Source organism: Pleurodeles waltl, chromosome 1_1 (assembly GCF_031143425.1).
Source record: "Pleurodeles waltl isolate 20211129_DDA chromosome 1_1, aPleWal1.hap1.20221129, whole genome shotgun sequence".
NCBI classification, from domain to species: Eukaryota; Metazoa; Chordata; class Amphibia; order Caudata; family Salamandridae; genus Pleurodeles; species Pleurodeles waltl.
The window spans coordinates 66,036,067-66,052,192 of record NC_090436.1 but is presented as its reverse complement, the minus strand read 5'-3'; the positions used below and the strand labels follow the sequence as shown (position 1 = coordinate 66,052,192).

The following is a 16,126-nucleotide window of genomic DNA, read 5'->3' as shown; positions in this document are numbered from 1 at the left end:
GTCCTGTGGTGCTGACCATGAGCAAAAGAAAGGTTGGCTAAAGTGATAACTTGAATAGACACAGACAGCTAGTCTGGCCCACCAGGAAGATCTCTGTGGAACTGCAGACATTTCTTGCCAGCAAAAATACATGGTGATAGTCAATACCGTAGAGTGATGAAAACTGCAGACAAAGCTTAGTTTCTGGAATGAGCCCTTCTCACAATAAGAACTGAGAGTAACTGAACTAATGTACAGCTGATTTAGCAAACAAACTTGGAAAGCAAGGCCCTTGGTGAAGCTAACTTTTGTGAACTATGCAGAGGGATTTCTTTTTTTATCCTACTCTTCATTGGTTGGCAGGGTTAGGAGAATGCGGGTGATACAGGCAAGGAGGTGATATAATGAGTGATAAGCCTTGTGAATGCAAGTTATCTTGGGCAGTTAGAGGCAAATTGCAGTCTCGCACCCAAGTGCCCAGATATCAAAACAGGTCTAGAAGAAAGTGGTGGGTGGGAGAGATCTGTGGATGAGACCTCTTTCTCCTGTTGCCCATTATGAAAATCTTAGTGTGATATGTATGTGACTGATAGACATTTTGCATCGATGACCCGCCAGCAGCCATGGGCTACCAGCATCCGAGGACTGCCAGCATCAGTGGGTCACCAACCTACATGGGCCACTTGCATCCATTGTCCACCAATAAGAATGCAAGGTTCCCAACAGTCATGGGTACTCTTAAAGACATATTAGCCTGAAGGGGAGTGACATATCTAGTGATTGAGCAGAACTTTAAAAAGTGGCCAAGACCAGACAAATGTACGATTTCTCAAAGTTTTTGCTCTCTCTATATCTATTGCTGAGCAAAGTAGTGTTTGTATAGATCCCACTGCATAAGCAATTGCATATAAGTGCTTGTATGAGATTTATGCTTGAAGTTTGATTACAATCAGAAATGTATAGCCTGAATAAACCATTTTGTCTTGCAATGGCCAAGCGGACATTTCAATTTTGCAAGGCTAATTTAAAAACATGGTTGCAAGGCTCTGAACTGCATACTATACTGAAATATGACATGTTGCATTTTGTAGCCCACTTCACAGCTAGAGTGCTAGTTAAGTATTCTTCTAAATAAACTACAATTGTTTCCATTTCAGAAACAATCATTATGTCACAGGAACATGCCTACAGGATCCCTCAAGGCCGAACATGTGTAGCGTGAGGAACTCTGAGTTCTGGAGCTCCTATACGATGAACATCACGGAGGAGAATCCTTTGGGCTCCAGTTTCCGGCTCCTGAAGGTGCTTATGCACTCAATCGGTGAGTTTGAGGTCTGTCACTGAACGTTATCATTCTCCTTTCACCACTCTACCGGCATCACTGTACTGTAGCAAATTGTGGGTGATGTAAGTTAGCGTAAAAGAACATGCTATATCTAATGTCTAAAGGATGCTTCCATAGTGTGTGTTCATTGACCCCATGATTCTTCAAAACCTGCAGATCCTCTTAACGTGTTAATGGGTAAAACTATGGCCAGTGTCTATATTGCTTAGTTCATGCTGTACTACTTTCTATAGCATCAAGACTCTACTGCAGGAGAAGCATTTCTCTTTGAACATGTGCCTGATATCTAAGTATTCCCAAGAAGGGACATTAACTTTTTTAACATTTCTTGTTTTAAAACATCAAATTTAAATATCTTTTAAATTGTTAATTTCAGCTGATCAAATGCAACAAGAAAATGTATTATCCGAATATGTTCAAATGATCATTAGAAGTTGTTTTAAAAAAATCTCAAAGCAAACTACATTTGAATAAAAAAATCTTTGCAGGGCATGTTCTACTCCCCAAATTGAACCCAGTTATCAACCTATTCCAATGTTGTTCTCCCGCTTCTTGCATCCATTGCGAAACAAGGTGAACCATCCATTTGTGGAATACCATATGAAATATTCTGTGTATTGTGCTTTAAAATCGAAGAAGGGGCATAAATTGACTCCTTAATCAGAAGGAATTTTATTGTTCATTAAATTCATGTGTAGATGTACACATGACGTTTCACAAAATGCAGAAGATTACACAATGAGAACGTACACTTGCTTTGGTTTATGAGTTTACAAAGTTGCTCTAATTTTTTTGTTTTTTTTCTCATGGGAATTTTTTTTAATACAAGTCTTTCCTTCTGCCTCCTCCTTTTGTGAAGATTGTGGTGTCACCTAAACTTTCCTATACTTACTTCACTACTCTGGCCTGGTTCACATACATGAACGTATATAAATGCAGAGAAGTGTGGCTGTCATTTTAAATGTTAGTGAATAGTCAGTGATATGATACTATAGGTGTTCCACTCATTTAATAGACTACTTCCAGAGGAAAACCCATTTAGTGCAGAAAAATGCAAATTGATTTTTTGTGATTCAGAATCAGATTTGTGTTTTTTGATGTTCCAATTTCCCAGCTCTAGGTCTCTTTTGAGAATGTTTCGTTTATGGTTTTTATTTTCTTTCAAGATTATTAGTTTTGTGGGGTAAACCACAACAAGTCACCTGGTAATTTGATCAGGATCACCAGTTTTAGTTATTTGAAATACTTGTGACCATGAATCTGAAAGACTTTAGCTTAGTCTGAATAATGACGCCTTAGGCAAAGCACAATAGGGTAGTAAGGGTGAAAGGCGCCGCACATCTAGGCAGTAAAACAATAATTTTACACAAGTAACAAAGTAACAGCAAGATCAGGTGCAAACTGGCCCAGTGCCTTACTACCCGGTAGGCACCAAAAAGGGTATTGGGATACCCGAAGACAAAATTGGACAAGAATGGCCACAGCACACCGATAGTATAGTCCAATAGTGTGGCAGGGATGAGTGACCCTTATCTTATGTTGCTATGAAGCAAAGTTGAAAGGAGTCTCAAGTCCTGTTTGTAGAGGGTGTCTTTTATTTGTAGATACTGGAAATCATTGTGTCATCAGCGTGATACAGCCAACACGTGTTTCGTCACACCAGTGACTTTATCAAGGCTGCAAAAATGATAATTAAAACAAGAGTTTCGGCATATAGAAGTATATGGGCACAAAAATGTGTTTGTACGAGAGCACGTGAAGGAGACTCCAAAAATGGTAATAATGACCAGTGAGCTCTGTGTAAGGCAAAGTGGGTATTAAAATGAAAGGTGGATAGGTGAGAGGTTAGAAAATCTGGAAAACATAATAAGTGATTAGGGCCCGAAGTGCAAGATTTGAGAAGAAGTGTGAATCACCGTGTTGTGTAATCTAGAAATACTGTGTTCAAAGGTATATGGACAGAATATAAGGTGGATAGAAACCATTATGTTACTGGAATAAGTGAGAAACGAGTGTAAGGTAAAGGGAAAGACTGAGACAAAGAGATCAGATAAGTAGAAGAGTAAAGATATAGTAATGGGGTTGAAAAATCAAACGGAAGGACCACGTGAGTGGCTCATACCTGGGCCAGCCGGCCAGGAAGGTGCGTGACAAAGGTAAGTAATGGGGGAGCCTGATTACCGTTTTCTCCTTTCTCAGTCACCACTTACGTCCCTGAGCCCATTCAACCGATCACGCGGCTCCCCCATTACTTACCTTTGTCACGCACCTTCCTGGCCGGCTGGCCCAGGTATGAGCCACTCACGTGGTCCTTCCGTTTGATTTTTCAACCCCATTACTATATCTTTACTCTTCTACTTATCTGATCTCTTTGTCTCAGTCTTTCCCTTTACCTTACACTCGTTTCTCACTTATTCCAGTAACATAATGGTTTCTATCCACCTTATATTCTGTCCATATACCTTTGAACACAGTATTTCTAGATTACACAACACGGTGATTCACACTTCTTCTCAAATCTTGCACTTCGGGCCCTAATCACTTATTATGTTTTCCAGATTTTCTAACCTCTCACCTATCCACCTTTCATTTTAATACCCACTTTGCCTTACACAGAGCTCACTGGTCATTATTACCATTTTTGGAGTCTCCTTCACGTGCTCTCGTACAAACACATTTTTGTGCCCATATACTTCTATATGCCGAAACTCTTGTTTTAATTATCATTTTTGCAGCCTTGATAAAGTCACTGGTGTGACGAAACACGTGTTGGCTGTATCACGCTGATGACACAATGATTTCCAGTATCTACAAATAAAAGACACCCTCTACAAACAGGACTTGAGACTCCTTTCAACTTTGCTTCATAGCAACATAAGATAAGGGTCACTCATCCCTGCCACACTATTGGACTATACTATCGGTGTGCTGTGGCCATTCTTGTCCAATTTAGTCTGAATAATAGCGGTTCTATACTATTTCTCTTATTCTCAAAATACTTTATTTTCCTGATGATCACTAAGTAGTATGAAATTTGACATATACTGTTGCCTGTGTTCTTAAAGTCCTTTGTTGGAAACTGTTAGACATTGGGTCTCTAGTTGGCAGCAGTATGCACCCTTCCACGTAGAGACCACAAGCCTAGTCAGGGTAAATCACAACACAACCTAAATTATCCTGTGCTCACCCTTGGGTAGCTTGGCACAGAGCAGGCAGGCTTAACTCGGAAGGCAATGTGTAAAGTATTTGTGAAATAACTCATACAGTAACACAGTGAAAACACAATAAGAAGTACTCCACACTAGTTAAATAAAATAAATATTTATCTGAATAAAATTAGACCAAAATGACAAAAATCCAATATGCACAAGTCAAAATATCACTTTTTAAAGGTTTAGATGAGTCTTAATCCACAATAATCATAAATGTTATCCTTTTAACAAACAATACCTTGGATGTGTCAAAAATAACGATGCAGGGGGCCTCAGAGGATGAGATACGTTGGAAAGTAAAGTGATGCATCGGTTTCTCTGGTGCAGCGAAGGTCATGCATTGTTTCTTTCCACGTGGCAAGGTGATGCATCGGTTTCCGGGAGTGCAGCCTTGGTTCCTCACTGTGATGGGGGGATATTTTGACCCCCAGGAATGATGTGTGGAAAATCCAGAAAGTGTGGTGAAGAGGCAACAGGCGCTGCGTCGATCCGACAAGCGTTACGACGAATTTTGCAAGCATTGCATCAAGTTTCCGACATGCTGGATTTCTTCCCTTTGTTGAAGTGGTTGGATACAGGCTGTAAGGCAGTAAATGCAGAGAAATGCTTTCTTTCTAAAAGTAGCATTTCCAAAATAGTAATGTAAAATCCAGCTTCACCAGTAAGTAGGATTTCTCACTACCATTCCAACCATACCAAACATGACAAGATTACTCCTCCCAGATCACAAACTGCCACTTAAGAGTATATAAGGGAATTTCCAATACTGGCCTATGGGAGGAGCAGGCTTCACACTAGTGAAAAACGACTTCAGGATTTTTTCACTACCAGGACATGTAAAACTTATAAGTACATGTCCTGCATTTTACCTGCATAGCACCCTGCCCTATGGGTTACCTAGGGCCTACCTTAAGGGTGACATATATGTAATAAAAGGGGAATTTAAGACTTGGCAAGTAGTTTTAAATGCCAAGTCGAAGTGGCAGTGAAACTGCACACACACCTTGCAATGGCAGGCCTGGGACATAGTTAAGGGGCTACTTGTGTGCGTGGCACAATCAGTGCTGCAGGCCCACTAGTAGCATTTAATTTACAGGCTCTGGACACATCTAGTAGATTTCACTAGGGACATATAGGTAAATTAAATATATAATTTGGGTATGAGCTAATGTTACGACGTTTAAGGGAGAACTAGTACAAGCACTTTAGCACTGGTCAACAGTGGTTAAGTGTGCAGAGTCCTAAAACCAGCAAAATTGAGATAAAAAAATGGAGGCAGGCAAAAAGTTGGGAGAAGACCACCCTGAGGCTGTCAGGTCTAACATAAACATTATGTACACATTATAACACAATTTGATGTTCTCAGGCAATCATTCTTGATTAGTGATCTTATTATTGTACGACTTTGAAAAAAGATACAAAAAAAAGTGTGGACTGTACACCGGTTGGGGCCTAGGATGAGACAACTTTTAAACTATTTGTCTCTCACTGAACTTATAAGCTTTAGTAACATGTTCTTAAGAATATTGTGTAAAATATGTGTTTTATTGTCTTTTAACAATGTTTATGTTTATCCCTATTTCCACATCTTTAGTGAGATTGGTTATGAGTTTTATGGAAGTGTGTTGTCAAATATAAATGTTTTTAGCAAAACACAATTTTCCTTGAATGTGAGATATCTTTAGGTGCAAGCAGTATGGTAAAGTATGGAGGATTTAGAATTACAATGAACCATTTTATTTCATCATCCACCACTTATTTTTCCCTGTAAATATGTGGTATCTGGGCTCACTTGCTCTCCTTTGGTTGTCTTATAAGGAACCAGTCTTTACAGCTTGCAATATTCTGTTGTAACATTAGAGATTATCCTTCTGTAGATTTCAGTTCATTGACAAACACACCAAGACTGTGATGAAAGATGTGTGGTTATTGACAATCACACAAAGACTGTGCTGAAAGATGTGTGGTTATAAAGAAGCTGATATTTTTTATGTAATTTTGAAAGGTCTTTACCTCTATGATAAATTACCACTGGTGGTTAACATTATGAAGACTAGCTTTTCTGCTATAAAGCCTTGTAACTATGTTTCTGCAGACAGTTGTACTTTACCTGCAACCCTGAAGTACTCTGGCAGATAATTTAAACAATTTAGCACACTTTAATGAACTCTGTTAGCGCGTCTGACCTTATTTGGTTATTTAACATTAGTTTATAAGGGGATGCTCTAGAGGTTTGATGGACCTTTTGACTGCACTTAGAGTAGTTCCCACCATAAGACTCAGCACCAATAACAATCAATTACATCAATAATCTTGGGAGTCAGTAATATTTCACTCACTGTGACCTCTTGGCCATGAACAACCACACCTTTATGTAAAAGTTAGAATATTTATTTTCCTATATTAACAATGCTAGTATCACGTATCTTAGTCTCAAACTCAAATGATAAGCATACAGAAACAATATTGGCTGCCCAAATCTTGTAAAGAATTGCAATTTAATCGAGGCTTGGACCACTACACATTCTAAGGTTACAGTACTGATCAAAGGCAAGAATAACTGCAAGAAAAATGGTATACATTTAGAATTCAGCAAAGGAAAGACATCAACTGTTATTACATGTAGCGAGCCTCATCAGTGAGTACCCTAACTTACCTTCAGATTAGAATAGCATGTTTGGGCCTCATGCAAAACAATTTTAGTCCACACAAATTGGGAAAAACATCTAACATCAAAATCAACTGTTGGAACCTAGGGACCAAAGCAAATACACACAGCAATCAGTAATATCATCTTATACCTTGCCTCAGTATGACTCAGGAAGCCGTGACAGTCTTCATCAATTGGACATCTGTTCGGTCAGCAAGGCATCGGAATTCAGCATTAAAGTTCAGGAAAGCAAAGTATCTTCATAGAGTTTGGAAAGAGTAATATCTAAACGCTCAAGAAGAATGGGGAGAATGGCCTATGGCTAATGGCTCTTGGTGCAGTCTGGCTAAGTTAGATTGCCTAAAACTACTTCCCATGTTGCTATTGGTCAAAGAATCGTACGTTTATGTTTAGTCCAATGAAAGTAGAAACTTAAATCTAAGAATTTACTAAACCTTTGTTCACATGTCAATGTTTGGCTTCTCTTCTCCCGTTCCCTTCGTTGGGTTCGTCAGGTAACAAATTTGTATCAGCATATGTTTTCAGTCAGTGCATCCATTGTCCACTTCTGGGAACTTCATCTTTACACACACCAAGTTATACAATGTACCCCTGGCTAGCACAACATTTTCTAGCAAGCAGTTCATGGGAAAGAATTTCTGCAACTAACATTAGGTCAATGCAATGGAAGATTGCAATTTTATGGTTCGTCTAAGCAATGCAGCTTGAAATGAGGCCGTGCAACTAGGCCCAACACTTCACTAAATTAAGGCCTATTATTAATAAAGCAAATACATAATACATAACCATTAATATGACATACTGCTACATTAATCCAAACATGAGCTCAAAATTTTACATCAATAAGCTGTTAATAAGTACACTTCGCGATTATTGGTGCTCACTCAAGTATGCACATTTTCAAACTTGTATATTATTTTTCTATGTTAACTCATTTTCTATTCATTCTTAACATCCAGAATATATGAACATTCATCAGTAAAATTTCAGCGTTAACAACTCGCCTTTGTCTTGAAAAGCCCACGAGATAACTGGAGAAAGTAGATCATTTAATTATTTTTTACATGTCCTTATTCTACCTGATGAGGATTTAGTTAGCTGGAGTTGCACATTTAATTGTTTGTAACTGGTCTTCTTTACTAACATTGACCACCTTTTTTTTCTAGTTAAGCCGGATCCTCCAGAGGCCCTGGTTGTGGAACCAGTTCCTTTCGCCCCGCGAAGGTTGCGAGTCAGCTGGGACTATCCAGCCACTTGGCCCAAGTCAGCCCACTTTCTGCTGAAGTTTCGCCTGCAGTACCGCCCTGTGGTCCACCCGGTATGGTCTGTGGTAAGTTGGTACCAACAGATGCCCACACTATACTAATAGCATGAATGGGGCTGGTTGGTGTCTGTCTCTGGTTAAGAATAGTGTTCACAAGGAAAGCACCAGGTTTGAGTTAGTGAATGTGGACAAACTAGTGTAAATAGAGTTAATATGTACAAAAGGAACTAAGAACTCCTCTCTTCATGTAACACGTACATTTTACATCTTCAGTAAAAAACCCAACCTGCCTCCAGGGCCCAAACACAATCAATTCCCAAAACTACTTGTTCACAATACTCCCTAATGTGTACATTGCTCCTTTGCAGATGCCATATTAGTCTCCATGCACTATAAAGCTATACAACACATAAGCAGAATGTTTGCTGTTAGAAGCCTCTGTTGCAGCCAAAGGGGCATCTGTTGCTGGAGCAAACTTCTCAGGATGGATGATGGCATTCTTCTGCTTTTCCAGGCGGTAAAAATGTCTTCATATGTAATTAGGACAGTCTCCTCCTCTAACTTGCCACCGTAAAACATGTTAAAATCAACAACTCTAACATCACCTGAGATCTAAGGGAGACGTGTTGCAAATGAATGTTATCTGCCTGTAACAGTGATTGAGTCACCTCACCGGCCTAGAAATGATCATGGGGGTCCGCATGTCAATCTGATGACAAATGATGGCGCGATTAATTAGAAGTTTCAAGATGACATTAAATTAAAGGCCATTGTGTGGTTCCTACTGATGTCAAAACTGAGTGCACACAGTTTTAAAAGCCTGGATCAGACACCCATATGTTTTTGATTGACATCAATGTGAAAACTCAGTGTTACAGGTAAGCAAAGTTTCCATGCTTTACAACAACATTCATATGATAATTCTGTATTTTGCAAATTAGTCCAATGTCCTTTGGATGATTTCTTCCCTTTATAAAGGGTTCCATTGTTTACATCCCTAACAGGTCGAGACTGCAAACCTGACTGATGTCATCACAGATGCCTTGATGGAAATGGAGCACGTGGTGCAGGTGAGCACCAAGGACTTCATGGATGCCGGGGACTGGAGCGACTGGAGTGCGGAAGTGAGAGCCACGCCATGGACCAGTAAAGATGACACCCAGGAGATGGGTAACTGATCTCGCTTCTTCTGCACAACTATGTGTGTTAGGTGTGGATGACACAGGCCAGTGGGTTGAACCCATGATTCTCCTCCCATTGCATTTAATGCTCCATTTTATCAGAGATATTCTGTAGTATTGTTTTGAGATAAGACATTGGCTGCATTTTCTTGCAGGGACCTCACCCTGTGCATGTCTACTGTACGCTTCTGCAGGAATCACATCTTTTGTGACATTTTAACCCAAGGATTAGACTTCATGCAACCATGCACTACCTTAAGTGAGTCGGGCAAATACTTTTCTGATAGTGCTGTGTGAGGAAACTTGCTTCTCCGGTGGTAAAAAAAAATCCTCTAGGCTCAGACAGTGGAATAAGAATTTCAAATATATATCAGTTTTCAGAGTGACACTAAACTGCAGTGATAATTGGATCTTGTAGTTTTCTTTAGTAAAATATTGTGGCATGGTCCTTCAGAATTGGGAGCGTGGTAGGCCTAGTGTGTGTTGTATTTCAAACTCATGAAAAATAACTCGAGCCATGCTTATGAATCATCTACAAGTGAGAAATGTGTGTAAATTACGAGGAACCTCACATTTGTAAGTGACACATGAAAGGGTGCCTTGAGGCCCCAACGGGTAAATTTAGCACGCTCTACAAGAACCCTGATTGCTTAGGCGTTCCCAGGTAACGTGTTAGGAGTTGCCACAGAAATGCAAGGCAGTTGTGACGTATACCCAGGGCCGGACTGGCCATTCTGGCGGTCGGGCATTTTCCAGGTCGCGCGCTCCCAAGGAGCTGCTTTCAGAGCGGTCGGCTGCCAAGACCCACATTCTGCTTGCGGCTTCTGCAGAAGGGGGCTACATTAAACCTTTTGGCCAGAGCTGATTTTGGTTTTGAGTCGGCCCTCTGCATTTACACAATGTTAACTTCGTGGTGTTCACAAAAGTTTGTGATACTTTTCCCCACACTGACATGCATTTGTAAAGTTTAGCCTGCACAATCTAAGAGCAAGTGCTGGCAGAGTGCATCAATGTGTGCCATTTGTGCTGGGTCACTGAGGACTATATATTTATTAGGAAAATAATGTTGATGAAAAAAATTAAAATAAAAGGATAAATATGAAATTTCAATATTTTCTTAGCTTTTCAATGGAGAGTCTCATACCTGTAATGGTTGGGTGACAGAGGTGCACAGAAGGAATATATGTGAATACTATATATTTCTGTAGGTACCTTACATGTACGCCTGGGAGTTTTGTAAATCTGGTAAGTAGATGTGTGTATTTCTGAAATGCATAGATGCCTCCCTTACCTTAAACTGTGAAGTGAGGGCAGCATGTCTGAGCCCCTGCATCAACCATCTTTAGTCTAGAATAAACAATAGATTCAAGGACAGCCGCACGAATGCACAGTTCTGGTGTGTACTAAACACACAATCAAGATCACGCTTAACCCTCTCAGTTGCAGTCGTTACTCCAGGAGTGTAAACCCCCCCTTGTGCTCCTCCCTTCAGGTCCCTTCACAGAAGACAGTGATGAAGTCTCCACCTCAGAGCCAGAGGGACCAGACCCAGTAGTCTTTGGTGAGCATTGGTGTTGTTTCCTGATTATTCTTCATTCCTCTTTGTCTGGTGAGCGGCTTGGAGGTTTAGGAAGGGTTTAGTAAGTAAGATACATGTCAGCTCACCACTGCTTGCCGCAAGTGCCTGCATGAGTAATGGCAATGAACACCATGCCAGGAAAGTGCAGATGGGCAGATAAACCTTGGCAAAGGAGTACCCAGAAAAACAAAACTAAGAAAATACTTTGAAACCTGTCACAAGTTGCTGAGTGCTCGGGTGAGGCAAGCAAACTCAGGGATTGTTTGGGAGACTGCTCCTCCTGAGGCAATTCTGAAATTCTGGCATTTCTTTCCTTCCCTTTCTAAAGCTTTCTTTCTGTCCTTTGTCCTCCCTTCCTTCTTGCAATCCTTTCCACACCCTTTCCTTCCTTCCATCCATCTGGCTTTCCAGCCACCCATCCTTCTGCACCCAACCTTCTGTCGCCCCATATTTCTTTGTTTATCCTTTCTTCCTTCTCTCTATCCTTACTGGTCTTTTTTCTCCCTTCTGATTTCATCCATCCTTCTTTCTTGACATACATCAGTCCATCCCTCTGTCTTTTTCTCTTTATCCATCCACTCATCTTAGCTTCCATCTTTCCTTCCATCCATCACACTATCTTTTCTTTCTTCTCTCCATTCATAGTTCTCGCCATCCATCCATAATCCATAGTTTTCTCCATCCACCCATTCATCCAACTCCATCCATCCATTTGTGCATTCAGTCATCCTCTCTTCTGCCCAACCCCCCCTTCCTTTATTTCACTACAAAAGGTCGTATCTATGAGCTACCTGCAGACCCTAGTCTCCAATTAAAGTTAAGCGAGCCATACACAATAACTGTCTTAAATGTTTCATATTACACAGAACTTTCCAGTGACACCCCCTCCTGCTAAAGCGGGGGATTAATGATGGCCCTGGTCCATGGTATGCCTTTGGTGGTGCACTAGACGCATCCCATACCTCTCTCCAGATTCTGGGCCAGAGCAGTGCCAGAACTGAACCCTGCAATGCTTTGAGCTTCTCAAGACAGTACTGAGACACCTCCAGAAGACCCCTAACATCTGAGCTCTTCAAACTAGAAAATCAAAGGGTCTGGCAGAAAACTTTCTTTTGGGACACGTCTTTTTGCACACGGCTGGACTTGCACTTTTGTTGATGGAAGTGGCTTTACTTACTTTGTACCAGGCACTCTACGTACAGCTCTGAAGTAGCCAAATTGCAACGTATGGAATGCAATAAACTATTTCCACCTTGAATTTCCTTATAATTACAAATTACAAATTTCTCATGGAGCAAATCCAAATCCAAATGAGGTGTTTCCATTACTCATATCCCCTTGGATGGAGTTTGCATTGTTTTCTCTATTGGCAGCACTACACAATGTCCCAGTAGATTATTATTATTGAACATTGAAGTGTACTGTATAGGCTGTGTGCACTGAGCATGTTGAATTGTAATGTATTTTATCCATCTCCAGTTACCTGGAACTCCTGCTCAAGTGCAGGGATGGTTTCATTATTGAATCATCTGTCCCTACCATATTTCACCATCTGTGCTTCCCATGGGACGTTCATGTTCAGTAGCGACCTTTCAAATTCTTGCGCCATTAAATTTGCAGCCATTGGGTGAGTGGATTTGATTGTGTGTGCCACAGATTAAGGAGCTGCATAGGATTTTTCTTATTGCTACCCCTCAATTCATGTTTTATTCTAGTGCCTTCCATTGAGTATTGACTCATCCAATCTATGCCCCATCATGGGGACCAATTGTTTTAGTGAGTAGTTTTTTTGATTAATGACTTATCCTTACTGAGTTAGGGGGTCTGCTGAGTAAATCCTCTTTAGGATTTATTTAGTAGCGATCTCTCAGTTCATTGACCCAACACATGTCCCGAAGGTATGAGCGCGTGGAAACTATCCAGCAATGACAGTTTCTCTTTATTATGCCCAACACTGAGTCAATGTGAAACACTTATTCGTTAGTGACCCCTCCATCCATATCCTGTTAGATGTACCCATCCTATTTATGACCCTCCATATGTCCCCCCGAGAACATGAGTGCACAGTATATTTCCCATTTGCTGTGGTTCAATAGAGTGAGTATCATACGATTCCATTTCAGAGCCCAATTATTTCTTCATATGATAAATTCATAGAATTGTCTCATAATTGACTATTGCCCATTCTAAAGCTATACGTTCCCTGCCACTATATCCGTGCTCCTTCCACTCCCCGCGTGAATGCTCGAAGTGTGTTACACCAATGACCCTGAACATAATGACTTTGTCATGTGTGCAAAGCCACCGGGATTGTAGATCTGCTGAGACATTTCTAATCCTTATTTTATTTTGCTCTCCCCTTTTTTTCCCCACCCCACCTCTCATCCTCAGATCGCAGTGATCCGCTAGAGAAGGTCGCTGTTCTGGCGTCTCTGGGAATATTCGCGTTTGTCATCCTGGTGGTGGTTCTGGTTATCATCATTCTGATCTGGTGAGTACAGGCCAAATCCTACCACTCTTGGTCCGTGTGTAGGTTGCCATGCTTTACTTCCCAGGTCTTTGGTGGGGGTGCTACTCACTTTCATTTTGTCATTCACTCATCAGGTCATTATGTCCCAAGTGGCACAGACCACACACACACACTGTATGCTTTACCTGTATATTGACTGTCCTTTCAAAGTCCTGGAAGCCTCTGCTTCAGATTACAGTTTCACACACTGAGGTTCACACAGAATGAAGAGTCTTCACCAACATTTTCTTTTAAGTCCAAAATCTTTCAAGCAAAGCCATATCAGATGAAAGCTGAGAAAAGAAAGTTGACGGCTTGAGGAACAGACTTTGAATGCATGTAGTGTTATGTTCTCTGCACAAAACCATCATCGACAGGAGTGTTAAACCCTGGACTCTATGCTGAAGAGCTATTCCAGAGACGAAGAGTTCATCGCTACTGGTGCATTGGTTGTTGGTCAATAGATAACATTGCTTACTTCCAGTGCCAGTTGTGTTCACCTACCGCTGAGACCGCGTTTCTTTATTTGCCTGTATTCGTATATTTAACGATTTTGCTTAGAACTTTGTCTTTGGTTCTCTTCAGGCTTCTCGCCTGTAAGACGGGTTGCGTGAATCTCTCAGAATTGCAAAATCGTGCATGTTGTTGATTTTTTCCAATTGAATACTTTTTAAGAAGCTATAGCACTGTATGTGTTTAAATTTCTGGGCCCTGTACAACTTTCACAAGATAGGTCTCACCAATAATCTATAAAGTGACTCCTAGTGGAATCCAGGCCCATGTATATCACATATAGGTATAACCAGTAATGGCGAATGATGTCTCGGCAGCCTCTTGCAGATAAAGACTCTTCTCGCACATACGTAACCCTCGGGGTAGTCTACAAACATAACTCAGTGAAGTAAGAGTGTGTAACTTACTCACATAATGTAAGATCTCTTTAAGTTTCCTTAGGTTTCACTTGTGCACATCCCCAGGGGAGGATGTGGTGTTGTGTCTGTGTGTGAGTACATAGAAGGGTCAGGGGAGTCTCGTACAAATGTGGTGCGGGCACACTGAGGTGTAACATTTTGTGCATTTGTCAACAATTGTAAGTGCATGGTGCCAAACGATGGGTGTAAATGTGCCAAACAAATGATGATAACCTAACAAAAGCTTACCCACACATTATCTGCATAGTTAACTTCAAACAGACAGAAGTTCCACTGTTGCAGAGAGTGGGAAGGTGGGTGGACTACTGACCAGGTTTAACAGACAGGTGGAGAAAAAAATCAGATGCTGGGGGGCAAATACCTTAAGTGAGATGAGAGAAACTACAGTTCATTTAATAAAAGTGGGTTTTGTGCATTTTGCGCAGTTCATGAAATACATAAATGTAGGGACCGGAAAACAGGCAAGTATGCCATTCTAGTTACTTCTATACATTTAAGAATGCTCCTTATGCTAGTCGGAAGTTGTCTGTATAGGAAGGGAAGGTTAGCGACTATCCAAGCAGGCGCAACGTACCAGAATAAATCGGGCATTCAGTCCTGTGAATTGCATGTTAGTGTTCGATTTCACGTCCCTAAGGAGTACTAATGATTATAGTCATAAGTAGGCCAGGTTCCTATGGAATGAACAGACTCCTCAGTAGGCCAGGTTCCTATGGAATCAACAGACTCCTCAGTAGGACAGATTCCTATGGAATGAACAGACTCCTCAGTAGGACAGATTCCTAAGGCATGAACAGACTCCTCAGTAGGCCAGATTCCTATGGCATGAACAGATTCCTCAGTAGGCCAGGTTTCTATGGAATGAACAGACTCCTCAGTAGGACAGATTCCTATGGAATGAACAGACTCTTTAGTAGGACATATTCCTATGGAATGAACAGACTCCTCAGGAGGACAGATTCGTATGGCATGAACAGACTCCTCAGTAGGCCAGATTCCTATGGAATGAACAGACTCCTCAGGAGGACAGATTCCTATGGAATGAACAGACTCCTCAGTAGGCCAGATTCCAAAACCAAGAGACAACAAAGATTTACAGACAGCCATCTTCAGTGTTATCCATATTTGGTAGAGGATTTTTTTTATGGACAAAAATAACCGAAGCAAACCTAAATCATGTGCTTAAAAAATAACTGCAGGTTTCGCCAGAGCTGCACTCAAAACGTGCCAAGCCTGCGATGCATTCAAATGAATATTTGAACGTTGTATAAAAAACAGACTTCTTTCCGCTAGCCAGTTGCCAGCATTGAATTCCAAGAAATAGAAAATCGTCAGGCCCTTGATAGTATTTCAAACTCATCTGTCTCACTGTTAGTGGTCTCACTAGCAAAGAATGACTCGTTGGAAAAGAAAAGTACATCACCAGCAAAGTAGAGTTTTTCCCCCACCCTGAG

The 16,126-nt window shown here is 40.9% G+C and overlaps 1 protein-coding gene across 2 annotated transcripts in view; it reads left to right on the top strand.

Moving 5' to 3' along the window:
* IL11RA (interleukin 11 receptor subunit alpha) overlaps positions 1-16,126 on the top strand; it is a 357,237-nt gene that overhangs the window by 329,164 nt on the left and 11,947 nt on the right. For both annotated transcript variants that reach the window (XM_069214009.1, XM_069213923.1), the window contains exons 7-11: positions 1,137-1,300; positions 8,374-8,537; positions 9,476-9,641; positions 11,145-11,213; positions 13,623-13,722. In XM_069214009.1, coding sequence (XP_069070110.1) covers positions 1,137-1,300; positions 8,374-8,537; positions 9,476-9,641; positions 11,145-11,213; positions 13,623-13,722 — 663 coding nt within the window. The remainder of the gene's footprint in view (positions 1-1,136; positions 1,301-8,373; positions 8,538-9,475; positions 9,642-11,144; positions 11,214-13,622; positions 13,723-16,126) is intronic.